The following is a 26,745-nucleotide window of genomic DNA, read 5'->3' as shown; positions in this document are numbered from 1 at the left end:
CCATCTGGAGACCCAAATATATCCAGAAAATACTGATAAAGTTTTACAAAATATATTTTCAGACCGAAAATATCCAATATCCCTAGTTGTCCCTCTCTCAATGAGACATTGCTTAGGGATGTACCGGTGCCATTAGCAGAGCAGCAAAATGTTATGTGGACAAAGGCCTTTCCACCTTACTACAGGACTTCCTATCTAAAAATATTAATGTGGCTACCTTTTATCCTTCAGAAAGCTATAAAATCTTTTTTTATTCAAGAAGGCTTTCACCTATTGAGTTTGAGCTGGTTTTGTTGACAGTGGCTTTAATTTGGGTTTGGATGCTTAGTGTTTCATGTCTGCTGTTTTAATGTGGTTTGTTTGCTGTATGTTTTTATTTTATTTGTATATGTAATGTTTTTGGCATTTTATTCTGTTTGTGAGCAGCTGCAAAAACCGTTTGCTTTGGTAGTGGGGTGTTAAATATTAGAAACTAAAAAATTACAAACAAATCAGAGTGGATTAACTTAAGAACAGCCCTGCAGAATCAGATCAAAGGTGCATATAGTCTTGGATCATATCCCATAGTGGCTTCCAGGCCTCAGGAAAGCTTACAAGCTGGCTAGGATTGCCAAATCTTCCTGCTGCAGTTTCTCCCAAGCACCCTGGTATTGAGGTACACTGCTTCTGAACTTGGAGATTTAATCAACCATCATGGCCATTAATGGTCCTACCATCAATTACGTAACTCCATTTTAAAGCCATAATTGTCAGTGAATGGCACAATTCAATTGTGTGTTGGGTGAAGAAGTACATCCTTTTGTCTACCCATCAATTTTACAGTGATGCACCAGCTTCTGGGATGATATCCTGCTTCCTGGTGAGGGGAACCTGTGGGTAGGGAAAGAGGAGGCCTGATAGGTTCTTTAGTAAGGGAGAGGGCTCTTCATATTATTCCCAGCCCCGTTACATTAGGTGCCAGCAGAACCATGATTGCTGAGGGGGCTCCAGACCCTGAGCTGCTTGATGAAGTTTGCCATCCCTGATTTATAAAAAACACACATGAAACATGCCAATGGTAAAAGGGCCTGGGAGGCACTGGAGAACAGAATTATGATCTCAATGAGTTAAGAGATACAAAACAGATTGCAACATGAAATTTAAGAATTAATGTACCTTTAATGCACTGGTCAAAAGTGAATTCTATTTTGGGGTTAAGCACATAGAAATATCTATTTGAATAGATGTAGAAGTGAAGCCAAAAAAGCAATGGTTTGCTAAAGCCAATATGTGTGACCAAGATTTCTTTCTCTTCTCTTTCTGCATGAAATTAACTCCCTAATTTCAATGTGATGCCAGTTTACTCCATCTCATTCCTGATGAGCAAAATGTTTTTTTTTTCCTTTCATTTTTTCCTTCTCGTTCCTTTTATGGTGCTTGTTGTACTCAAAGTAGCCGGCAGTCAGATGTTGAAGGTCTGGTAGTGCGGTTGGTGCTTTCAAGTCTGCTGCTGCAACAGGAACCAGCTGAGCCAAGGAAGCATTGCAGGGCTAACAGGAGCCATTGCCACTGTGGCCCAAGTATGAGCTGAGAAGACCCTAAGGCCGTGTTGGCGAACCTATGGCACGCGTGCCACTTCCGGCACGCGTAGCCCTCTCTGCCGGCACGTGCGGTTCCTCGAAGCCTCTGGCCTTTCCGGCTCTGCCCCTCTCCAGATGGTGAGGCTGTAGCCCAGGGGTGGGGAACCTCCGACATCACTGGCGGTGGCCCCCGGACTCTCCCACAGAAGCCGCCGCTGGAGGGAGCGTGCGCGGCCGGCCAGGCGGGTGGGAGAGCGGGGAACAGAAGCCGGGCGCCCACACTCGGCATGGCTGGCGGCTTCTCCGGCGCCCTCTGGGCCTGTACGGGCATGGCTGGCCGGTGGGCGTGAAGGAGGCGCCCTCTGCCCCACTTCGCTCGCCTCTCACCGCATCCCCCCCCTTGGGGCAGGCAGACCGGGTGGGAGATCCCCTCCGGGCGGGGGGCTTAGGGGCCTGGGCAAGCCAGGCAGGCAGAGAGGGGCGCTGAGCTAGGCTTGGCTCCCTCCCTCCTTCCTTCCCTCTGCGCCAGACGGGCCTCCTTTCCGCCGGAGCTCCACTCTGAAAGGGGTGGGTGGAGGCGGTGGCAGCGAGGCCCAGCCGGGTGGGGGATCCTCCTCCTGCTGCTGCTCACCCCGGCCACGTGGGAGGCGGCCCGGGGGGGGCAGCCCCGTACACAGGCGAAGGGCGCAGTGGCAGGGCTGGTGGCTGGCGAGCCGCGGGGCAGGAAGTCAGGCGGAGGCTCTGGGGAGCCTCCTTCCCCTCCCTCGCTGGTGGTGGGCCCGGCTGGGCAGGGGCAGCTGTCAGTGGGGCAGGATGCTGAGCCTCCGCAGGAAGGGAAAGGTCTCCCGGCGCCCGAGCGCTGTGGGCTGTTCTGCGTGCGCGCGCCCCTTCTCTGCTGCGGGCTGAGGGAGGAGGGGGGCTTGTGTGTGTGTGTGTGTGTGAGAGAGAGAGAGAGAGAAGCGGGAAGGCTTTCCTGTCTCTGGCCATTCATGCATGGGATGTTTTGCCTTGGATTTGCCGCTCTGTAGATGCACATTTTCCCCATCCAAATTCTCAAAACTCATCAGTAAGTCCCCATGCAGTAAGTCTTGAGAATCCGGATGGGGAAAATGTGCATCTGGAGAGTGGCAAATCAAAGGCAAAACCTCCCATGCATAAATGGCCTCTTTCTTTCTCTGTCTCCCTCTGTCCTTTTCTTTCGCTACTTTTCTTTCTCTCCCTCGCTCCATTTCTTTCTCCCTTTCTCTTTTTCTTTCTTTCTCTCCCTCCCTTCCTTCCCTTTCCCCCTCCCTTCCCTTTTTCCTTCCTTCCTTCTTTCCCTCCAGCAGCTTCTCCGGCGCCCTCTGGGTCTGTGCGGGTGGAGGGGCATGCAGTCCTATTCCACCTTTGAAGTGCCCACAAGCCATCCTCCAAACACCTTTCCATTTGTCTTGATATGTAGAGAGAAAACACTAAAGAACTAGTTGCCAATCTCCAGGTACTAGCTGGAGATCTCCTGCTATTACAAGTGATCGCCAACTAATAGGGATCAGTTCCCCTGGAAAAAATTGCCACTTTGGCAATTGGACTCTATGGCACTGAAGTCCTTCCCCAAACCCCACCCTCCTCAGGCGCCACCCCAAAAATCTCCCACTCATGGCGAAGAGGAACTTGGCAACCCTAGCCTCTCCCTCTGGGCCCCCTCTGGGGGTGGTATTCAGGTTAAATTGCCGCATTGGCACTCGGCGATAAATAAGTGGGTTTTCGGTTGCAGTTTGGGCACTCGGTCTCTAAAAGGTTCACCATCACTGCCCTAAGGCCTACAGAGGTCACTTGTCTCAGTTTGCTCCTGGCTGCGAGTGACCGTCTGGGAACTGTTGCTGTAAAGACCAGGCTGCCCCTGTGGAGAAAACACACATTCCACTGAGATGTATTTATTTGTTTAAACTATTTATACCCAACTACTCCATGTCCATGTTGAAAACGGTCTACAGTGAAAACATATCAGACTCATGAGTCAATTTACCATAAGCCAGGGGTTTTGCTTAAAGGGCCACTGATATTTTGAAAGTTAATTATTTCGTTATAAGTATACTGGCGTGGTGTAGTGGTTAAGAGTGACGGATTCTAATCTGGAGAACCAGGTTCGATTACCCACTCCTCCACATGAAGCCTGTGGGTGACCTTGGGACTGTCACAGTTCTCTCAGAACTCGCTCAGCCCACGCGGAGGCAGTCGATGGCAAACCACTTCTGAGCGTCTCTTGCCTTGAAAACCCTACAGGGTTGCCATAAGTCAGCTGTGACTTGACAGCACAAACACACACATTTTTCCATGGAGATCTGTAAAAACAATCCTTCAAGCGACAGTCAAATGGCTTGGATATGTACCATTCTAGAGTTGATAAGTTGGTGTGTTGCATTAGAAAAAGCTGAGAGTCTGGTTGTATTCTTAAGTCTCACAGTTTAATGTGGAAGAAGCTTCTGTGGTCCATCACTAACTTTGTTAGATGCGGAAACTGATCACCTAAGTGGAATTCCCAAATAAAGAGAGAAGGGTGGGGAGGTATATAAAGATGTGTATTTTGTAGTGAAAAGGTCAAGCTATATATGGCACAACACTTTGCATATAAATACATTAGCCAATTGAATCAATAAGATTCAATTAGTATGGTGTAGCCCCAACCTGGATGGCCCAGGCTAACCTGTTCATCTGCGTGGCTTCTATGCAGTCCCACATTGGGACTGTGCAGGCGCAGGCCAGCCACGGATAAGATTTGTCAGCTTCTAGCAAAATCTAAGAGAGTGCTCCCCCTCCCCTTGGGGCATGCAATCTTCCCGTCCCTTGGTCACATGACCCAAGGGGGAGGGAGCACTCTTCCCTCCAGTTCTCTTTCTGCTGCCACGGAGAGAGAATGTGTTAGCTTTGTCTCTAGCCATGGAGTCCAAGAAAGCTCCACTTTTCAAGAAATATACCTCCTGTGGTACCAAGGTGGCGAAGAATGATCCTCACCTTGAATGCCTCCTTTGTTTGGGGGAAGGCCATATTTCTGCAACTTGTAAAAGTTGCTCCAAACTCACCAACAAGGCCTTGAGGGTTCGGTCCACTCGCCTGCTCTCTCATCTTTATAAGGAGTCTCTTCGCCCACGAGGTCAATCTGCTGAGCCTGGTCCTTCGACCGGTAAGCCGCAATCCGAACCGGGTCCCCCAACTAAGAAATCCAAGCTGGGTGGCCCTTCTAAGAAGCCCTCGTCGGTCGTTGTTCGTCCGGCAAAGTTTATTGCTCCGGGTTCGCAAGATGGCCGCGGCTCTTCGCGCCATGCGTCCCGTTCCAGATCGCCTCGGCGCCGATCACCTTCGCGTTCACCAAAGTCTCTTCGACGCCGATCACCCTTGGCTTCTCGACGCCGATCTCAAACCAAAGCGTCTCAACCATCGGCGTCGCTCTCCTCCGAAGTAGCTGTGCAGCAGCCCATTACCATTGAGGATTTGCCTCCTCGTTCCCTGGCTACCCCCTCGGTTCCGTGTCTGAGCAGGGCCCAGGAAGACTCGCTGAGTTCAAACAGCACCTCCTTCACCTCTATAAAGATGTGCCTCCGGTGCTTACAAAGTCCCCATGGCCTGATGATAAAGGGCCTCGGGCTGAACCTACAGAGCTCCAGGTCGGTGCCGATCAACCACCCCCTCCTGTGAGCACTCAACAAGACTCCCAGCAGTCTGTCGAAAAGAACCAAGTGGAGTCTCCGAAAAGTTCGTCCCATCTCAAACCTGGCCAACGGCCTCGGCATCGATCGACTTCTCGATGCCACTCTCGATCTCCGGCTTCGTCCAGATCCAGTCGGCGTCGGTCGAACTCGCACCATCGCCGCCCTACCTGTCGGAGCCAATCCTCTTCTCGACGTTGGGCCATTCGTCAGAGTCAATCCGCTTCCCGCAGACGCCGGTCATCCTCTCGTCGGAGCCGATCTACTCGTCGGAGCCGTTCTTCTCGTCGGAGCCGATCCCATCGTCAGAGCTGATCCCGTCGTCGGAGCCGTTCATCTCATCGGAGCCGATCCATTTGTCGGCGCCGATCTACCTCTCGCCACTCCCAATCTCATCGGTCTTCATCCAGACAGGCTTCTTCCGGTCATAGCCGTTCACCCCGCTCACGTACTCCAGCCGTTCAGCAGCACCATTCATCATCTAAACAGTCAGTCACCGGACATAGCCGTTCACTTCGTTCACATGGTCCAGATGTTCAACCTTGCCGTTCTTCATCCAAACAGCCAAACACCGGACATAGCCGTTCACTTCGTTCACGCAGTCTGACCATTCAGAAGCGCCATTACTCCTCTAGGAGCCGGTCTCCCTCTCGTCAGCGCCGAGATGTTTCTCGACGCCGATATCCTACTCCTTCCGTCTACCCGGGCTCTTTGGTCGACCGTCGTCATCACCGGCGCTCCCGTTCACGTTCGCCTTCTGGAGGCTCTCGTCGGCGTCGACACATGCCGTCTCGCCATCCTGGTGATCATTCCAAGGATTCCGTCCGTCCAAGGCAAGCGTCGCTTCGCAAGCCTCCTCTATCCAGGTCTCCTTCTATGTCAAGGGACACTGATCCATCCGAGTATGACGCCTCCTTCTCCCCTGATGAGGAATCCCGTGCTTCAGTTCCCTCACCCGAGGACACTGTTGGGGACTCTAAACCAGTTTCTCCTACGGGGGACGTTTGCTTATACACGGAACAATTAGTCCACATGGTGAAAGCTCTTAAAATTGATTTTAAACTGGAGGATTCCGGTCCTATCGATGATATAATGGATATTCTCCATAACCCTGATGTAGGCCCTGTGGCCCTCCCTATGGTAAAGAGCATTCTCGAAGTGGTCTGTACCAGCTGGGCTAAGCCTGCCTCAGTCCCCTCTTCCACCAAAAGAGTAGAGAATCTATATAAGTTTCGCAGAGAAGGTGGAGAATTCCTCTACCAGCATCCCCCTCCTAATTCCGTTATAGTGGAGGCTTTGCCTGGTAAATATATGTCAGGAGCACATTCCTCTCCACAGGATAGAGAGGGTCACAAGCTAGATCTCCTTGCTAGAAAAATTTATATCTCTAGTGCGGTAGGCCTCTGCATTTCCAACTTCCTTGCTGTCATGGCCAGATATCAGTACTCCCTTTGGGATCGTGTATCCCCTCAAATTTCCATCCTTCTTGACGACCAACACCCCTCGGCGATAGCCATTCAGTTCGAGTCTTTAGCAAGGCAGCAGCTCACGGCAGCACGCCATGTGGCGGATTCGTCCAGTAAAGCCATTACTTCCGCCATAGTCATCCGCAGACACGCTTGGTTGTGTCAATCTGCGCTCCCCTATGACATTAGGGCACGTATCGAAGACCTTCCATTTGAAGGGACGTCCGTATTTAGTGACCAAACAGATACCTTCCTGGATCGCTTGAAAAAGAATAAGACAAATGCAAAGTCTCTAGGGATTGCCCCTCAGGCGCCTGATTTTAAACGGCGTTATTTTGGCCGACAAACCAACCAACCTTCCCGCCCATACCGTTTTCAAGGGTCTTTCACACAATCTTCATTCCGCCCTTCCTTTCCTCGCCCTCAGAATGAAAGGAAGTTCCAAAGAAAACCTAGGGTCTGCAAAGACCCCAGAGGGTCTCCGGGCCGTTTCAACAAACCGAAACAGGCATGACTAGACGTGTCCGTTGTTTTCCGTGATCGCCTGTCTGATTTCTTCCATGCATGGTTTGCAATTACCAGTGATGTATGGGTTGTGAAAATGAAAAATGTTGGTTACTTCATAGAGTTTCTTACGTTATCTCCACATAGGCCCTTGGCCCGCTCTCTGTCACCACCCCCTGACCTACTTGTACAAGAGGTTGACAATCTCCTCTCTAAAGGGGCTATTTCAGAGGTTCCATCTGCCGACCAGAACCACGGGTTTTACTCCCGCTTTTTTCTTGTGGATAAAAAGGGGAAGTACCCTATCCTGGATCTCCAGGACCTTAATGCCTTTATTAAGACCAGAAAATTTCGTATGCTCTCGCTCCCAGAAGTGCTTCCCCTCCTGGACAGGCACATGTGGTTCGCGGTGCTAGATCTCCGCAATGCTTACTTCCACATCACGATTCACACAGAGTGTCGCCAATACCTGAGGTTCGAATGTAACGGAAAATGTTATCAGTACAATGTGTTACCCTTCGGGTTATCTACGGCCCCCAGGACCTTTACAAAGTGCCTTGCGGTCGTGGTAGCTCACCTTGCCCTAAAGGGTTGTGTAATATTTCCTTACCTCGACGACTGGTTAATCGTGGGTGCTTCTCAATCACATTTGGCCACGCAAGTGGATTTAGTCCTTGCAGTCCTTCATAATCTGGGTCTTTAATTTTTCCAAGTCCAAACTGGTTCCTGCACAGGTACAGACCTTCATTGGAGCGCGCTTGGATGCCGAACAAGCCAGGGCCTTCCTCCCTGTTCAAAGAGGTTGCGCCATCCAAAAATTGGTGGCCAAGTTCACTAAGAAACGCTTTCAGACAGCCTACCACATTCAGCAGTTGTTAGGCCTCATGGCCTCCACCACGGCTGTGGTGGAGTTTGCACGACTTCGTATGCGCCCGCTCCAAAATTGGTTCCTCCGGGCGTTCAGGCTCAATGTCGACTCCCAGTACAAACGCCTATCCATCCCCAGATATGTCATTGCTTCCCTGCAGTGGTGGGCATATGACATCAACATCCTCTCAGGCATCCCCTTTCATTGTCCTTCCCCTGAGAGGTACCTGTTCACAGATGCTTCCCTTTCTGGATGGGGTGCTCATTGTGGTAACCTTACGTCACAGGGTACATGGTCACATTTAGAATCCCGGTTGCACATAAATTTATTAGAGCTTCGTGCCATCCATCTCGCTCTGTCTTCATTTGCAGGGCACCTGGACGGACATCACATTCAGATCACTACGGACAGCTCCACCGCCCAGTATTATATAAACAAGCAGGGCGGCACAGGGTCCGTTTCGCTCTCCAAAGAGGCCAGCGACATTTGGGAATGGGCCATAGCTCGTAGCAATTCACATCGCAGGCAAGAGCAACACGTTAGCGGACACTCTGAGTCGCCTTCCCAATCAAACGCACGAGCTCACCTTAAGCGACGAATGTCTCCACCAAATATTCCGACAGTGGGGTTACCCGCAAGTGGACCTTTTTGCAACACACCTCAACTCCGTGTGTCGCAGGTTTTATTCGAGGGCGGGAGCCAGCCCGGGCTCATTGGGGGATGCCTTTCAGACAATTTGGAACGGGGCTCTCTTTTATCTCTCCCCCATTCCCTCTACTTCACAAGGTCCTAGCCAAGTTGAACCACGACAAGACAGATGCCATCATTGTCACTCCCTTTTGGCCCAGGAGGTCGTGGTTCGCAGTGCTCATGTCACTTGCGCAAGGGAACTACATCCTTCTCCCGAAGGATCCCTCCCACTGCCCCCCAGATGGGCAACTCGCTGCCTGGAGGGTGTGGCCCCAGGGCAGTGGTCTGACAGGGTAGCTAAGGTCTTATTGCACTCCTTAAAGTCCTCCACGAGACGATCTTATGATGCAAAATGGAGACATTTTTCTGAGTGGGCTAAAGTCAAAGATGTTTCGCCAATTACTTGCCCACTGTCTGTTGTGTTTGATTATCTGCTAACGCTCAAAGATGGTTTATCTAATTCATCCATTAAAGTTTATTTAGCCGCAATTTCGGCTTTTCACCCAGATATCGACTTCTTTTCAGTCTTTTCTCATCCCCTTTCCAAAACGTTTTTGAGAGGTCTCACTAATTTGTATCCTACCGTCACTACGCCCGTTCCTCAGTGGAGTCTCTCCTTAGTAATTTCTCAACTCATGAGACCCCCCTTTGAGCCATTGGCCACTTGTGAAATGGCTCTACTGTCATTTAAAGCGGCCTTTTTGGTAGCAATTACCTCAGCAAGGAGGGTCAGTGACTTATCAGCACTCTCACACTCCCCTCCTTATACTAAGTTCCACTCGCATAGGGTGATACTGAAGCCAAGGATCTCTTTTTTACCCAAGGTTGTATCAGCCTTCCACCTTATCCAGGACATTGTCCTCCCGTTTTTTCCCCTCACCCATCCTCAGAAGCTGATAGGGCATTACACTCCCTCGATGTCCGAAGAGCCCTTTTTTACATTAAGAGGTCTCAGAACTTTCGTAAGGACGATAACCTTTTTGTTTGCTTCGGGGGACACTGTAAAGGTCGTCGTGTTTCTCCTCAGACTCTCTCGAGGTGGATCACGTCTACCATCAGATTGGCCTACGATCTTGCTCACCAAGAATGCCCTCCTATGATTAAGGCACACTACCAGAGCGTATGCGGCTTCCATCGCCTTTTCTTCAAAGATAGATCTCTGGGACATCTGTAAGGCTGCCACCTGGTCCCCGCCCTCCACGTTTATGAAACACTACGCTGTGGATGTGGACTCTGCGAGAGATGCAGCCGTGGGACGCGCCGTACTGCAGTCTTTATTTCGGTGAGTGTCCCACACCCACCATCCTGGTAAGTGAGCTTGCTGCTCTCCCAATGTGGGACTGCATAGAAGCCACGCAGATGAAAAACAGAGTTTCACTTACTTGTAACTGTTGTTCATCTGGTGGATTTTCTATGCAGGCACACATCCCTCCCTCCTTCCCCACTGCGGGACCTCTCCGCTAGACCAGTGGTTGGTTCCTGGCAGCAGGTTGCAGAACTGGAGGGAAGAGTGCTCCCTCCCCCTTGGGTCATGTGACCGAGGGGCGGGAAGATTGCATGCCCCAAGGGGAGCGGGAGCACTCTCTTAGATTTTGCTAGAAGCTGACAAATCTTATCCGTGGCTGGCTTGCGCCTGCGCAATCCCAATGTGTGCCTGCATAGAAGATCCACCAGATGAACAACAGTTACAGGTATCTCGTCAGATCTCAGAAGCTAAGCAGGGTCAGCCCTGGTTAGTATTTGGATGGGAGACCACCAAGGAAGTCCAGGGTTGCTATACAGAGGAAGGCACTGGCAAACCACCTCTGTTAGTCTCTTGCCTTGAAAACCCCATAAGAGGTCGCCATGAGTCGGGTGCGACTTGACGGCACTTCACACACACACACTCAGTATGGGTGGGACCTTCTCCTGACTGGTGCCACAGGTGATGAACAGGCATAGCAAGACAAACATTGTAAATAAATACCTACAGAAGGACAATTACTTTTCTCTAGTGAACAATCCTCTCCCATGATTTGGTAAAGCCAAATTCCACCACATCAAATTGGCTGATTTCAAATCCTCCATGCTGGGGCTCAAGTGTGCCCAGTGTCTTTTCCTCACAAAATCAGGCTCATGGGGGATCTAATATGGGTTGGGAGCTTGGGATTGTGGTGTGAAAGCAGGGAAGATTAAGCCATTCTGTTATCTTGATCTGTAACAACCATGGAGAACCTCTTTACACCCCTTTGGAGCAAACATGCAGGTACCCATGCCAGGATCTGGCCAGTCACTTCTGCATCTGCCTTGTTTCTTCACTTCATTGGGTGAGGGCTGAAGTTTTAAGAGTGTCTGAATCTTGCAGATACTGGTGTCTGTCAGAAAGACAGGAACAAATATAATTGTGCTGTGGAGCTTGCTCATAGATAATAAATCACATAGTGTGCTCTGTATAATATTATTTGTTTATCAGCAAAGTACATGACTAAGAATGCTTGCAGTATATCACTACTGTGCTGAGCTGTAAAAATTGCTGTTCCTTTCTCCTTATCCCAAATGCTCAGCATGTTTTGAACTATGCAAAGCCATCCAGAATCTTAGAATTTGGGGTCTTCTCATCACTTTGGCACCTTCACTGCTTTGATCCCTCTCTTTCTTCCCACCCCGGGTCCCAAAGTTCATGGCCAGCTGGTATGCCCAGCTGCCCTTATATGACCCTCTTTGTAGATTCAAGGGAACTGGAAATATGGCCTTGCAATAGTATCTTTTTTCTTGTTTTTTAAAAAATAAAACGCAGATGCTGTAAGGATTTCTACAATAAAATATTGTGCATCTGGAGAGGAGTTAGTTACGTACATTTCAAGGCAGCAGCACTTTATTTCACCAAATGGCTTGGCATAAGAAACAAAAAGGCCTTGTAATTCAATATGTTACATAGTATTGGCTTACATTACTTATCCTGAAGCTCCTCAGAGTAGCTTAGTTCTTTTCTATGTCTGACTGAAGTGATCCTGAATGGAAGGTGACCCTCCTAAAAATGTTATACACAAAACATTTTTATTACCGTATATACTTGTAACCTGTATGTGACTTAGATGAACTCCTCCTTTTCTTGATGGCTCACCTGTGTGTGTGTGTGTGGGGGGGAAGCTCCTAGTCCTCTTTTAAGTAAACACAGTGATGTACATGATTGCACTGTAAGTCTGGAGAGAGTTCTTGGATAACTATAACTGTGCCAGTGTGGACTCGGATCTGAGAGATCTGGATTCATATTCACACATGAAGCCCACAGGGAGATCTTGGACCCATCACTCTTTTTCAGCCTAACCTACCCCACAGGGGGATAAAATTGGAAAACCGCATATGTTACACTGAGCTCCTCGGTGGAAGGGCAGAATCACAATGTACTAGTTGGATAGATTGTGTTTGGCTAATTGCAATGTATAAACAAGGCTATGGCTGTTACCGCACTAGGTATTCCCAGCGATGTATCAAGAGTTTGGAAATGTTATAAAAAACATCGCTTTAAAAGGGTTTTTGGATGCCACGGCTAAAAAATGGTTGAAAGAAATCTTCACAGCTAAAGGGGCCAAACAAAGTGCGAACAGTATTTTTTATAACAGTTTCAAACTCTTAATACATCGTTGGGAATACATAGAAAGTGCGAACAGTATTTTTTATAACATTTTCAAACTCTAATACATTGCTGGGAATACCTAGTGCGGTAACAGCCTATGTTTTGGTACTGTGAATGAGTGAAGCATGCACATCCCACGTGATGCCAAAAGGAAATGTGCACTCTCTTTCTGGGGACAGAGCACTCCATCTTTTCCAGTGCTTCCAGATCCTCTACAATTCTTAACCATTCCAAACTTTAGAAGACTTTTCTTCTTGGCCAGACACAATGCCTCACCTCTCAGGCAATTATTTGGCAGATTCTTAAATACCCCAATCGAACAGAGAGTCTGCCCGTGTGGAAAGGCAAAAACAGAAACCCTTACTCATTTTTTATTCAGTTGTGATTTATATTCTTCTGTCAGATCTTCTTTTATTACTCTATTGATTTCACACTTTCCTGTATGTTCTCACAACTACCGCTTAATCTGTCTGCTGTCTGGTAAAGGTAAGGCTGTTACTCTATCTGTAGTTTATTATTTAATGGTCGCTTTGAAGATACGGCAAAAGTTATAATCAAGTTATGCCTAAATGCTCATTTGTGCTGGAATTGGAACATCCCACAATTCTTATGAGCTACAAACCTGTATAATGAGCAGAGACTGTTCATGATCTACATGTGAATGTGAGTCAGAGGTGGCGACTTATAATAAGAACCCTGCATTAATGACTTATTTGTACCTGGAAAATCTAAGCACACCTCAACAGGAAGTGGTTTTAAGCAAGCTGAAGGCCAAGTTTTCAAACTGGAGTTGGATCCACTCAACTTTTCTGCTGGTGAAAAAGGGAGGGGGGAATCTGTTTTGACCCCCATAAAAGCTATGATGGAGATCATGGGGCCTGCATGGACAAAATATAATTAGTTCAACTTTTAGAAGGACTGGAAACTATACAGAGGGTAACTATGCTGATAGCAGAACTCATTTTTCCTGGCATGTTGTCAGTATAGCTGCCCTCTGTATAGAGTTTCCAGTCCTTTGAAAAGCTTAACTAATGACATTGAAGTATGTTTTGAATGAATAACATTTTTCATTTCTGATGCCTCTACTATATCAATTTTCTATCACTCCCCATTTCATTATGATAGAATCCAGCCAAAGTGACGCGGAGGCATTTGATGGGGCAGTGACTTCTGTGACTTATCTTATTGATGGCCATTTTGAACAAACAGTTCTACAGACAGGGACTGAGTCTTCTAACATTATTAATAGACCTATATGTCAAAAAGGCCCCTTAGCCTCCCATACAATTACAAGAGATATGTAAGAATTTTTGATGATTAAGTTCCCCCACATGATTGTTCCTGTTTACATCATCATCATCATCATTATTTTTTGTAATTTCAAGACCACCGATCCAACTAAAGCTTTCTAGGTAGACCACAAGGCATTGGATCCTTCCACCTTTTCTGCTGGTGGCAGAGAGAAGGAGAAGCCCCATTTGACCCCTGATAAGGCAAATTGTGGGACCTAGGTGGACATAAGGTCCCACAGGGTGGGCTTAGCAGTGAGGACAACATTATGTGAGTCATCCCTCCTCCAACTTGCACTATTGGATAAGCTAATAGAATCCAACCTAACAACATTTATTTGCAGTGGTATCTGAAGAAATGAGCTGTGGCTCACGAAAGCTCATACCCTACCAGAAAATATTTTTGTTAGTCTTTAAGGTGCTACTGGACTCTTGCCCTTTTTAACATTTATTTGGGGACATTATGTCTTAAAAAAAAAACTTAGTTCATGTGCAGCAAATCACTAGGTGGGCCCAAATATCTCTGAAGAAAACTGACAGGCACACACTTCGTAGGTCAGCAGAAAGTTCAGGAAAAACAAAACGTTTCTCTATTCTTTTTTCTGATTATGATACATTATGTGAATTTTTTACTGTAGGCCATTCTCTTAGGTTACCATACTGCCTGGAAGTCCGGGCTTGGAAGTCCAGATATTGCCCGGTTTCTTGATATGCCTTAGGAAGGCCATTTAGAGCACTAGCTTATATCAAAATCACAAAACAACTGGTAGAAAATGCTAAAACGAATGTTCAGTTTTAATAATAAAACCTATTTGCATAATATTCAAATAACTTTACAATTTGCATAATATGCAAATAAGTCTGCTCAGGTCTGGGGAACTATATGACAGTCCCATATTTTGGGGTTTTCAGGCATCGTGAACAATGCACAATTTGTGATGTGGACTAGCATGCTCCCTTCTAACCTTGCTTGCTGCACTAATGGTGCCATCTTAAACAGAGTTGCCCCCTTGTAATCACATTGTCTTCAATGGACCTGGAAGTATGTGATTCTGCTTAGGATTGCACTTATTGCCTTAGGACAACTAGTTTTTTTGTGACGTCTGAATTTGGGTGCTTTAACAAATTGGACTTTGCTTTTTGACCACAAACCAAGATTAAACTGTAGTTTAGAATCCTGGCCTGTGGGTAAGAAAACAAACCCCAACTTGTTAAAGCACCAGAATTTTGGATGCCACTAGAGCTTGTGGTAAGATCAAATCATTCTAATCTACAACCTTGTCTGTGCATCTGGTGGTGGGTTAAGGAACTGAGGGAGCTCCTGACCTTGTGTATGACAGGCTCGGTAACATCTCAAACAAGCTGTGGCTTCTTTGTGGTATCTGAAGTAACCTTGGTTGTCCTTTTACTTTTCGAATTACAATATTTCCCTCTTAGCTAAAATACAAGAGAATAGTGTACTAGATATGAGATGGACAATGCTATGACAATGTCATGTAAGAACAAGCTTCATCTTAGAGGTCGAAGGAGTGTTGAAGCTACGGTCTTCCATGGCCTTACTGAAAATGATCCTAATGGTGAAAGGGGCACAATTAATGGAGGCAGTTAGGGGAGAGGTTTCCGAAACTTATGTGGTATTCCTCAACAGTACATATTTCTGGGACTACATCCTTTTTTCTAAACAACAAATGAGCCTATGAGATAGATCTGCCTCTCAAAGGCCCAAATTACTTTGCTTAAAAAAAGAGAGAGATATCTATATTTATTATGAAGAAACAGCATTGAATGCTCTTAAACTTCTATTCGTCTAAGAATGATGGACTCAATGTTATATTTAACATAACACCCACTCTGAGGTGGGAAAAGAGAGCTTCCTTGGTCTCCAAGTTCTGTTCTCCCATTCACTCTCCAGCCTCACAGCTCAGAAGCTGCACCCAAGAGCCAGCTTGTGTTGTATCCAGCACAGAGTAGTCCCCTTTCATGTCTGTTTTCTTGCATAAGCATAATGTCTTTATTTACAACAAAAGGGATTTGGGGCAATAATGAATGGGAAGGAAGGCTGGAGTGAATTATAGCTAAATGCCATTGCCTTTGTTTCTGTTCATTTTGCTTTGATCCTTCTCTTTTTTAAAGTCCTAAAATACTTAATAGGCCTTTTACGCAGGCTCTGTTTCTGCTGGATCTGCTGCTCTCTAACTGCACAGTATTTGCAGTCGAATTCTTAAAACACTATGCACAGGGACTTTTTGCCCCAAAGAAATTCCAGGAGTACCATGTGATCAGTTATGCACCCCCCAGTGAAAATGTGAGGCTTCTGAACCATGCATGAGTCCCTCCTGAAAATGCTGCTTTGTAATTAACTGTAGTGTATTTTTTGAAATCCGTCGCCAGCCCATGCCAGCCCTGCAGCGGGATTCTTTCATTTGATCTGAACCAAGTGGCCATTTTATAGCCAAGGCAGAGAAGGGTCCAGACAACCCCCCCACCAAACCAATTTTGTTTCTGGCTATCTCAATGCAGGGGTCATAAGAACATAAAAACACTTGCACAGCCATTTCTTGGCTGGGCTGATTTGTCGCCTTCCCCTTATATGCACCTGGCTCTGTTCCATCTGCTGAGAACTGAAACTGACCCACACACTTTGAAACTGATTAAATAAGCAGCCGCATAGGTTGCTTGTGATTATTTTAGCATTCTCTCAACTGTTCAATCTGAAACTGACCCACACTCACTATGAAACTGACTAAATAAGCAGCCTCCTGGTATTCCAGCATTATTCTCTTGCTAGTGCACTTGATAATTGCATAGAGGGGAGGGGTTAGATGAGGGGAACAGACACGTAGGAGGGAGACGTGAGAATAGGAAAAACCCTTAAACTCGAGGTAAAACAGCATCCTGAAAATGCATGGGAAATGCGAGGAGAGAGCAAGGTGCCTTCTGAAGGTCAGAAAATACATGCATAATTAAAACGAAGTCCCAAAGTAGTCCAGGGTGTGTGTGTGACCATGATGGGAACAACCCATGTATAAAAGGCCATAGTGTGTATGGTTCTCCCTGAAATCCAACGCAGTTGTCTTGACCAGAAAGAGAAGCTGACCAAAGCCAGTGTATATTTTTTCAGTCATCCCCCCACCCCCAAATCCTAATCCTGTATGCATGGCTTCAAGATATATGTGAGTGTTACCTCTCTATTTCAGCCAATGGGTGCTTTATAATGAAAATCACATGTAAAACATTAAAAAGACTTTATTTTCATTTTATAAACCTTTGGACTCCTTTGGTGTGAACTAGAAGCCTCTCTTTCTGCCTTTTTGTAAAGTGTATAATAAAGCAGGCTAAGGTAATTGACACTGGGTGGGAAATCATTTGATACTCCTGGAACAAGCAAGTGCTATAGAGAACTGGTGACATTTGCCATGAAAAACGCCTGAATTAGTACCTGGAAGGCTTATAGTGCAATCCTAAGAACAGCTACACTCTTCTAAGTCCGTTGAAACTGTGGAGTTTAGAAGGATATAATTCTGCTTAGGATGTCACTGTCAGATTGCAGTCCTGAGCAGACCTCCTTTGGGCATAAATCCCACTGAAATTAATTAGGCTTCTATCCAAGTAAATGGTGGTTTGGGCTGGGTTGTAAGATTTATCCTTTCATGAGCCACGAACTCTCTGATTGGCTTTGGGCAAACCTCATTGTTTGTCTCTCAATCTTTAGCTGTTTTTAAAAGGGCAATAAGAAAGCACTTCTACCTCATCTTAATAAATGCCCCACTGGATTTGAATGAGGTGAAAGTGAGGGAAGCTGTTTGCATATGTATGCTAAAATGAAGTTTCTTGTTTCTGGAGGATGAAATGTGACACAGCTTCAGCAGCGCGGCGTTAACTGTGGCAGCTTCATCTGGGCCTGGGGTCTTTGCTTGTTTCTGGGTTGGAACAGACTGAAGGGTTGATATTGGGAGGTGGTGTCTGGAGCCCTCTCAGATTGCACACACGTTGTTCATCACTGTCACTTAGTTCCATATAACGTCCAAGGGCTTGCTGGGCTTTTAAGAGTCGTTTGTATAAGAAGACAACAATCCCCACCCTTTAATAATGTAATGAGCACACACTGAGAATGTTTGCTTTCCATTAGAGAAGAGGAGGCCTGTGATTCCTGTCTGAACTGGAGGCAGTAGAGAAAGCAATTAGTTGGAGTTGACGTCCCCAGAGTCAGCAAAATATCATGGCCAGATGTCTGTGTTTTGCTGGTTCTTGCTGCACAGAGGATGTATGTGGATAATCCAGAAAGGAAAAACAACACCTTGAAGCCATAAGCAATTAGAGAATAAACTAATATCATGGCACCTTACTTGGGAAGCCTGATCTTCTGGGAATAAACTTGTGGTTTGTTCCCCCTGAATATCCCAACTGGATTTCATTTAAAGTATCCATCTTCCCCCTTTCAGTTTCCCAAAGCCAGAGACCTTGCTGTAAAAATACTACCTTCAGCACAGTGACTTTAAGCGAGTACTTAATTCCCATCCTTAAGGATTTGGACAGTGGCATTGCAGCATCAGATACCTGCAGGCCATCTTTCAAGAAGCTTCTGCTATGTCTACACCTTCTGCTATGTCTTCACCAGTGGTTCCCAAACCTTTCGGGCCACTGCCTCCTTGGTTCCACAAAGTCAACCCCAGAGCCCCCTACCCTATCTTATAAAAAGCATTATTCAAAATAGGGGTTTGCATGACTCACTAAAGAAGATAATAACAATAGAGTTTAAAAACAGTAACAATTCATTGCACATTTATTCAAAATCAAATTAAAACTTTTTAGTTGAAATCTATTCAACAAAACTGATGAACTTGATCCATTTTTCAAAGTCTGGAAAAATATTCTGATAGTTTCCACCAAATTTGCCAGAATGGTGCCATAGCTTGATGTATTGTAAATTAGTGAACAACACAGTTGAAGGGTCCACCTCTAGCGCCCCCTGCTTTCCCCTTGCCTCTTAGTGCCCCCCTAGGTAATTCCCCCCCCCAGGGGGTGGTACTGCCCACTTTGGGAACCACTGGTCTACACTAACACTATATGCACACATCTATCATTGTGCAATAGCAATAATTGACAACTGGATTTTCTGCTGTAGACAAAACTATGCCATTTCAAATTATTGCTGTTGTTCAACGACAGGGAAGCTGATGACCACAGTGTAGATGGCTTTAAAAGATGATTAGACATTCGTGGAGGTGAGATCCATCAATGGCTGCTAGCCATAGAAGGGAGTCTACATCTACAGAGGCAGCAAACCTCTGAGTACCAGTGCCAGGAGGCTACATCAGTGGAAGGGCTTGACTTCTATGCCTTGTTTCTTGGACCCTCCAGAGCAACTGGTTGGCTGCTGTGTGAAACAGGATGCTGGACTAGATGGACAACTGGTCTGATCCAACAGGGCTCTTCTTATGTTCTTATTCACTGCCTGGATTGTCTTGAGGAAGACCTGTAGGTGAGAATTAGAGTTTCTGCTAGCTGGCATAGATAGTACTAGACTAGATTGGCCAATGCTCTGATGTTTAAGGCAACTTCATGTGTTTACTGTAGGCGAAATCACTTTGGTTGGTACCATGCTTGATCACCACATTGGGCTAGCTTCTGTTTGGTGGGATACTTACCTAACCTCCTGCTGTTTGTTCATTCCAGAGCTTCAAAGGAACTTATTGTTCCCCCCAATGCTCATCCTATTTGAGGGTTTGAGCTAACAGAAATCAGTACAAGGAATCAGTGCCTGAATTCAGGGTGGCTGGCATGGCAGTCTGTTGGCGATCCATAAAAGCACTCCAGTTACTGGAAAATGCTGATATGTAGAATTTTGCTATATGAAGTTCACTGTTCATTTATTCAGGGGGAACTGGGCTACCTAGTGGAGGCTTCCTCCCTTGCCTCCCTATATTAAGTGTTTTTAAAAATGTGTTGTACAACGTGAGAATGACCACAGAAGTAAGTCTTGTCATTCTGAATATGAACCTGTCAGTACTGACCCACTTGCTGGATTCACCAGTAGGTGAATCCCATTACTTGTGGTATCAATTGAATGGTTACTCATCATCCAAGGTGTGAGTGAGACCCAAATGCAGTGTCATGTGGCAGGGCTGGCCCAAGCCATTTTGACACCCAAAGTGATGAGATTCAAGATATATGACCTAGCCTCCTTGAAGTGGCATGGAGGACACTGTGACCAATTGGGTGACTTGTTCTATTGATCAACCCAGCCTGGATATAAATGCCCTTATGCTTATGCCCTCTCTCAACAATTAGCTTGTTCAGTTTAGTGAAAAAAACAACTCACAACTATTTCTTCCTATAAAGATAAAGCAATCATTGTTCATAAATTACATAATGCCAAATGTTTGTAAAACCAGAATGACTTAACTGTAGTTCTATTGCTACCACTTGGTGGATTATCATATCACTGAGACATGGCAAAGCCACAGTTTTGATCAGATGACTTCAGAGTTTTTTTTAAAAAATGTTCATTAAAAGTACATAGTGGATATAGGGTTTGTTTTGTTATCAGTTAGTAATGACCAAGTTATGGCTTTCTGAATACACATTTAGACACTGTCTAGTTTGATGTATCTCAGAATAATAGAAATGTACCAAGCAAATGTATTGATTGCTTAGGACACTGATCAAATGTTCCTTTACTGTAAAGATTCTAGTTCTCCTTTAGTACCAGATTGTTTCTTGTTTGTTTGGAGGAATGCAGAGGACAGAGGATTTATGGGTGGCAGCAACACAGAACATTTTTCTAGATGAGTTTTCTCATATGTCATGTGCTTTGAGTCATTGTGGCTGACAGCTACAGAGTGGCCATAAAAGTGAGCACTGATATCCACGTGTCCTCCAGACCCTGTTCAAAACAGTGATGACTTAGAACCTTCAAACCAACACATTTTTTGCATCCTGAAAAAAGAAAATCCTAGATACTGCAGCGCTGCTGCATTTTCCAGCTTAAAACATCCTTGTTGCAATCTTATGCTCACAGGAATAGCTATTAAGTGCCAGACCACAAGCTTTACATCCCTGCTTTGCATCATCAGTTAAAAGGATCTACTGAGTCAGACCATTGGTCTCCATCAAAGTCAGTATTGCCAACTCTGACTGGTAGCAGCTCCCTAGCAACTCAGCTGACAGTCTTTCCCTTCACCTGCTACCTGACCCTTTTAACTGGAAATGCCAGGGATTGAACCTGAGAAGAGCTTCCTGTCCAGGGCTGACTGGCTGGCTGGTAGGCAAACAAGGCAGGTGTGTGGTGGTGGGTATGTTTAGCCTGAAGCGGAGAAGACTGAGAGGGGATATGATAACCATCTTCAAGTACTTGAAGGGCTGTCATATGGAGGATGGTGCCGAGTTGTTTTCTGTTGCCCCAGAAGGCCGGACCAGAACCAACGGGTTGAAATTAAATCAAAAGAGTTCCTGTCTAGACATTAGGAAGAATTTCCTAACAGAGTGGTTCCTCAGTGGCACAGGCTTTTTCGGGAGATGGTAAGCTCTCCTTCCCTGGAGGTTTTTAAGAAGAAGTTAGATGGCCACCTGTCAGCAATGCTGATTCTATAACCTTAAGCAGATGATGAGAGGGAAGGCATCTTGGCCATCTTCTGGGCATGTAGTAAGGGTCACTGGGTGTGTGTGGAGGAGGTAGTTGTGAATTTCCTGCATTGTGCAGGGGGTTGGACTAGATGACCCTGGTGGTCCCTTCCAACTCTACAATTCTATGATTCTGTAAACTGTGCCCAAACTGATTCCAGTGCTTGTAGATGGACTGCCAAGAAAGTCAGGTATAAGTCGAACACATGGGAAAGCCCTTAGAAACCTCATTTGCAGTGTTTTTAAAGTCCTTCGGCAAAGGGGATAAGCCCAGTTTCATTAGTTTTAATTGACAGTTTTGTAACCAAAGCTACAGCTGAACTTTACCTATTTAAAAAAAAGTAGGTCACCCATATGCATTCATGTGCCTTTTTGCCAATATTGCACGTGCATGCGCCCCATAAGTCAAATAATGTCACTGGGGCCATTTTAGGTCAGGAAAATTGCATATGGGGAAGGCTGAAGTCCATCCCCCTGGCACCATGGTGTGATCTGAGTCAGGCCCTTGCGGCACTTGAGAATTTAGTTCTCAGCAACTGTTGTAGGTCTCAGTATGGGAGTCAGGTCATGCTGAATCCAGACCTGATTGGTGGCAAAATGTACCATCTGGTTTGGCCCTCAGTGGTATAGGGAATAATGAACAAAGGATTTTTTGGTAGCTTCTATGACAATGAAACTATGGATGTATGGATAGTCCACTGAATTTGTAAAGTCCACGTAAGAAACTGTACTACTACACTTGAAAGAATATCCAAATGATTTGGCTTGAGATAACATCCATCCACTGGAATTTTTTCTTTTAGGCTAGTGCCCTGTTTTTATTTTTATTTTTATTTTATTTTTATATATATATTTTGGGGGGTACAGAAGGGGAAAAAAAGGAAGGGGGAAAATAGATCATAAATATATAAAAACATCGTTAGAATTTCATTGAAAAATAAGCTCATAGAGTACAACAAATATCAAACAAACATTATATAATTTATCTAATAAAATGGCATTTTAAAGATAGATATCTTTCATTTGTCAATATATCGTTTTGAAAGAGATATTAACTAGTCAATTGCTTATCTAGAAGACATATAAGTATAAAATAACTCCCATTTTTCATTAAATTGTTCCATGAATTCATTAATCTTTGGATTTAAGATAAAAGTCATTTTTGCCATACTGGCGTAGTCTAAAAGCTTTTCTTTCCATTCTTCAATTTCGGGAGTAGACGTTTGTTTCCAAGTCCTTTCCAGAACTGTTCTTGCTGCTGTTGTGGCATATTTAAAAATATCATGAAATTTCAAAGGCAAGTTTGGTGGGACGATACTAAGTAAATAATATTTGGGATCTTGTGGTATCTTCATTTTCAATATCGTCTGGAGTTCTCTGTGAATCTGTTTCCAATATTGTTGAATTTTAGGGCATTTCCACCAAACATGAAAGTAAGACCTGTCTGTGCCCTGTTTTTAAAGTATAAGGATGGTCCTGAATGTTGAACCAAAAAAGATTAATAAGTAGACAAAATTCTGTTGGACTGCTCTGATCAGAGGGACCAGCTGTTCTCTTATAAACTATACAGATAAATGAGTAGGAAATAAATTCACATCAAATATGAAGGTGATAAAAAATAAGGAACAAATTCCAGCATTATAGAGGAATGGGACTTCATGTTACAGTGTTCACCGAGCCCTTTGAACTGGTCAAGGGAGTTAGACAAGGTTGCCTCCTTGCTCCCCTCTTGTTTAATCTATACCTGAATTATATGGCAACCAATTTCTCAGAGTTTTGCCACCCCCCAAAGCTTGCAAGTCATCCCACCCCAATTCTACTCTATGCTGACGATGCAGTTCTCCTGTCCCACACAAGAATTGGTTTGAAAAGATCTATGCAAACTTTTTCTGAGTACTGCTCTAGGGAAGGTCTTAAAATAAACCATCATAAATCTAAGATTATGATCTTCACTAAGAGGAGAAAAATGCCTCTTTTTCGCTGGGTATTAGATGGCTACATTGTCAGTGGCAAGATTTGTTTCAGTCCTTATATCCTTCCAACACTAGATATATGCTGCTCAAGATCAATTGATCAAGGAGCTTCTAAGGGATAAAAGGAAAGGTTACAGTGTTCTCCATTGCAGTAGAAAATATGCCTGACAAAAACAAGGTACCCTCTCAACAAATTTTGTTGCAACTATGCTGATCTGGGTTTGGTCAGTGCCTGGATAGGAGACTTTCTGATAGCCCTATGCACACTGCCTTGATTTCCATGGATTAAGGACAGGATAATAAATCTAATAAATTGTTTTTTGGTTTTTTAAAATGAATACTATCTGTAGACACCATGCTGGCTTATTCGACTGGTATCTAGGAGATATCCTAACTTCCTTTGTTTTTAATGTCTGGCAGGGATCGGGAAGAATGTCATCTGTGACCGAACAGCCACGCCTCTTGATGCCTTTAGGATGATGTCTGCTGCCCACTACTACCCCAAGCTCATGAGCATTATGGGTAACGTTCTCCGTTTTCTGCCTGCCTTTGTGAAGATGAAGCAGCTGATCCAAGAAGGCTACGTTGGAGAGCTGCTTGTGTGCGAGGTACAGGTTCACAGCGGCAGCCTGCTGGGGAAGAAGTACAACTGGAGCTGTGATGATCTGATGGGAGGTGGGGGCCTGCACTCCGTCGGGACTTACATCATTGACCTCCTGACCTTCCTCACTAGCCAGAAAGCCGTGAAAGTGCATGGGTTGCTTAAGACTTTTGTGAAACAGACCGACTACATCAAGGGGATACGGCAAATCACGAGCGATGACTTCTGTACATTTCAGATGGTCTTGGAAGGTGGAGTGTGTTGCACTGTGACCCTCAACTTCAACATCCCTGGGGAATTCAAACAAGATATTATTGTGGTAGGTTCCAGTGGGCGGCTGATTGTAGTAGGAACTGACTTGTACGGACAAAGCAATAGCTCCTCACAGAAGGAACTCCTTCTGAAGGATTCCACACCAGTCAGCAACTCCTTGTTACCTGAAAAGGCCTTCAGTGACATCCCATCCCCATACCTCCGAGGAACAATAAAGATGGTGCAGGCTGTTCGGCAGGCGTTTGAAGATCAGGACGACAGAAGAACCTGGGATGGTCGGCCGCTCACAATGGCTGCCACGTTCGATGACTGCCTCTATGCATTGTGTGTGGTGGACACCATTAAAAAATCAAACCAACTAGGTGAATGGCAGAATATTGTGATTATGACTGAAGAACCAGAATTAAGCCCTGCGTACTTGATCAGTGAAGCTATGCGCAGGAGTCGAATGTCTCTGTACTGCTAGCTTCTTCTCACATTTGGCGGGGGGGTGGGGGTGGAGAGGTGAATCAATGCAGTTCTTTCCTAACATACAAGATACCTTGAGCATCATGTCTTGGACAAGGGAGACAATCCGAGAAATAACTCCTTGATATGTAAGCCACATTGCCTAGTTGGTGCTGAGCTAGTTGCTGCTTTTACAGGGCATTTGAAATCCCCACACCAGACTGAACAAAGACTTCGCGAGCCTGATAAAAGTGTTTACAAAGTAGCATTATAGGAAGTTAAAATGGAATCCGTGTATAACCGGCAAAGCGCATAGCTGATTGAATTGTGTTTACTTTAGGGAAAAAAGGTTCAGGAAGGTCCAGTTGGGGCTTTCCTTGCCAACCAGCAGTCTGTGAAGATGGAGTAATGTCAGAAAGTCCCTTGTGGAAGACAGAATGGCTGACTTCTGACACAAATGCTTTCATAGCAGCCCCGCTGGTAAGAGCATGCTAATGTATTACTGTTATATTCAGTAACTCCATGCACTTGTGCCAGTTAATAGGCCCAAGTGTACTTGGCATGAATGTGTCCCCTACCAAAATTTGGCAGCTTGATTTGTTGCCTATAGCTAACATGGAAAGTCTTTTGTTTTTCAGGAATATTATTCCTTTTTTCTCTCTTCCCTGCAACATGAATTGAAAAGAAAGCAATATGGTTTTTAAAATACAGGCTGTCTCTCACAGGCAGCACTCAGACATCATAATAAACTGTGGTTTGATCTAACCCAAGTTAGTTGTGACATTTGGACACCGTGAAGCTGTCTCATACTTGTTAATTTGGTCCTTTTAAGTAGGAAGTCTCTGTTCTAGATTAACAGTACTGAACCAGACCATTTGCCTATCAAGGTCACTACTGTCTATTCTAATTGATAGCTCTCGAAATCTCAGGTGACGGTCTTGCACATCACCTTTTACCTGATCCTTTCAACTAGAGATGCCAGGGATTGAACCTGCGACCTTCTGCATGCAAAACAGGTGCTCTTCCGCTGAGCCAGGGGCCCATTCAAAGCAAATGGCCCAAGAAATTGGGGATTGTTGGGAAGAACAAAACTGGGATTAGGGCTTGTAGCTGGTTTGTTACCCACAATTGGTACTAATTGTGGTTTGCTGTGACGTCTGAATTCACACATCACAATTTGTTGAGTAATGCCATCCCTTATGGCTGCCAGGGCACAGAGATGGCAGATTAGGAAAAATGCCCTCCCCACTGGGATGCAGGTAAACTGGGGTTTACATGTAAACTAGAATTTGTTATTTACATTTGGTAAACTAACCGGTTTGTTGCATAAACTACAGTTGGGACAAACCAAAGTTTATTGTGCCCTTAGAATGCACATATTGGATTCTTGTGCTACTAAGCACAGAAATCTATGCACAAATAAGGAATGTACAAAAATTGCCCACAATGGGGGTCCCTTAGTCTTCTGTTGTGCTCTGTTCTGGCAAATTTCAGATGCATTGCCCAATTAGCCAACCACAGCAAAACCAACAAAGAGTCCAGGAACAGATTAAATGCTAGCAAGTTTACTGGGGCACAAGCTTCTATGAAACTTGGAGCCCACTGTGTCAGATGCATGAAATAATCCATCTGACAAAATGAGGCATCCACAAAAACATATGTTGCAATAAATGTTTGTTTTTTAAGGTGCCATGGGATTCTTTGTTGTTTCTGGTGTTGCTGTTTGTCTTCAGACCCTAAATTGAAGTGGTATTTAACAAAGCATAAATTTGTTAAATTTTAAATAAATGTTAAATAAAATCCAAAATGTTATTTTTATAGGAGAGAGTTGTACAAAACCAAGCATGATTTGGCCAAAGGAAACAGAAGTTATAAATGCCCCCCCCCCCGGATTGACACCCATCTCTTTTCATGATCTCTGTCACATCAGGAAATTTGTGCAACCATGTTGTGATAACACTGAAGCCACAATCCATGTTCCATGAATAACAACGGAAGGGCCTGTGGTTTCAGCAGTTGAACCCAGAGAGAGATTGTCATGCATCCTCATGCCCAGGAGAAGACATCAGATTTACAAAGTTAATTGAGCACTGAAAGAAAGCTTTCGACTCTTGATAAAAGAAGGTGTGCCAGCACAAAGAACAATTTGCAAA

General features: G+C 45.2%; 1 protein-coding gene across 1 annotated transcript in view; it reads left to right on the top strand.

The window, feature by feature from the left end:
• GFOD1 (Gfo/Idh/MocA-like oxidoreductase domain containing 1) overlaps nucleotides 1-24,639 on the top strand; it is a 68,912-nt gene extending 44,273 nt beyond the window's left edge. The window contains exon 2 of the mRNA XM_056854459.1: nucleotides 23,692-24,639. Within this exon, the coding sequence (XP_056710437.1) occupies nucleotides 23,692-24,611 (920 nt within the window). The 3' untranslated portion in view covers nucleotides 24,612-24,639. The remainder of the gene's footprint in view (nucleotides 1-23,691) is intronic.
• Nucleotides 24,640-26,745: the final 2,106 nt, after the last annotated feature.

This window comes from Euleptes europaea, chromosome 8, assembly GCF_029931775.1.
Source record: "Euleptes europaea isolate rEulEur1 chromosome 8, rEulEur1.hap1, whole genome shotgun sequence".
Lineage (NCBI taxonomy): Eukaryota > Metazoa > Chordata > Lepidosauria > Squamata > Sphaerodactylidae > Euleptes > Euleptes europaea.
The sequence above is the reverse complement of the archived record's forward strand: the minus strand, read 5'-3'. Positions and strand labels throughout refer to the sequence as shown.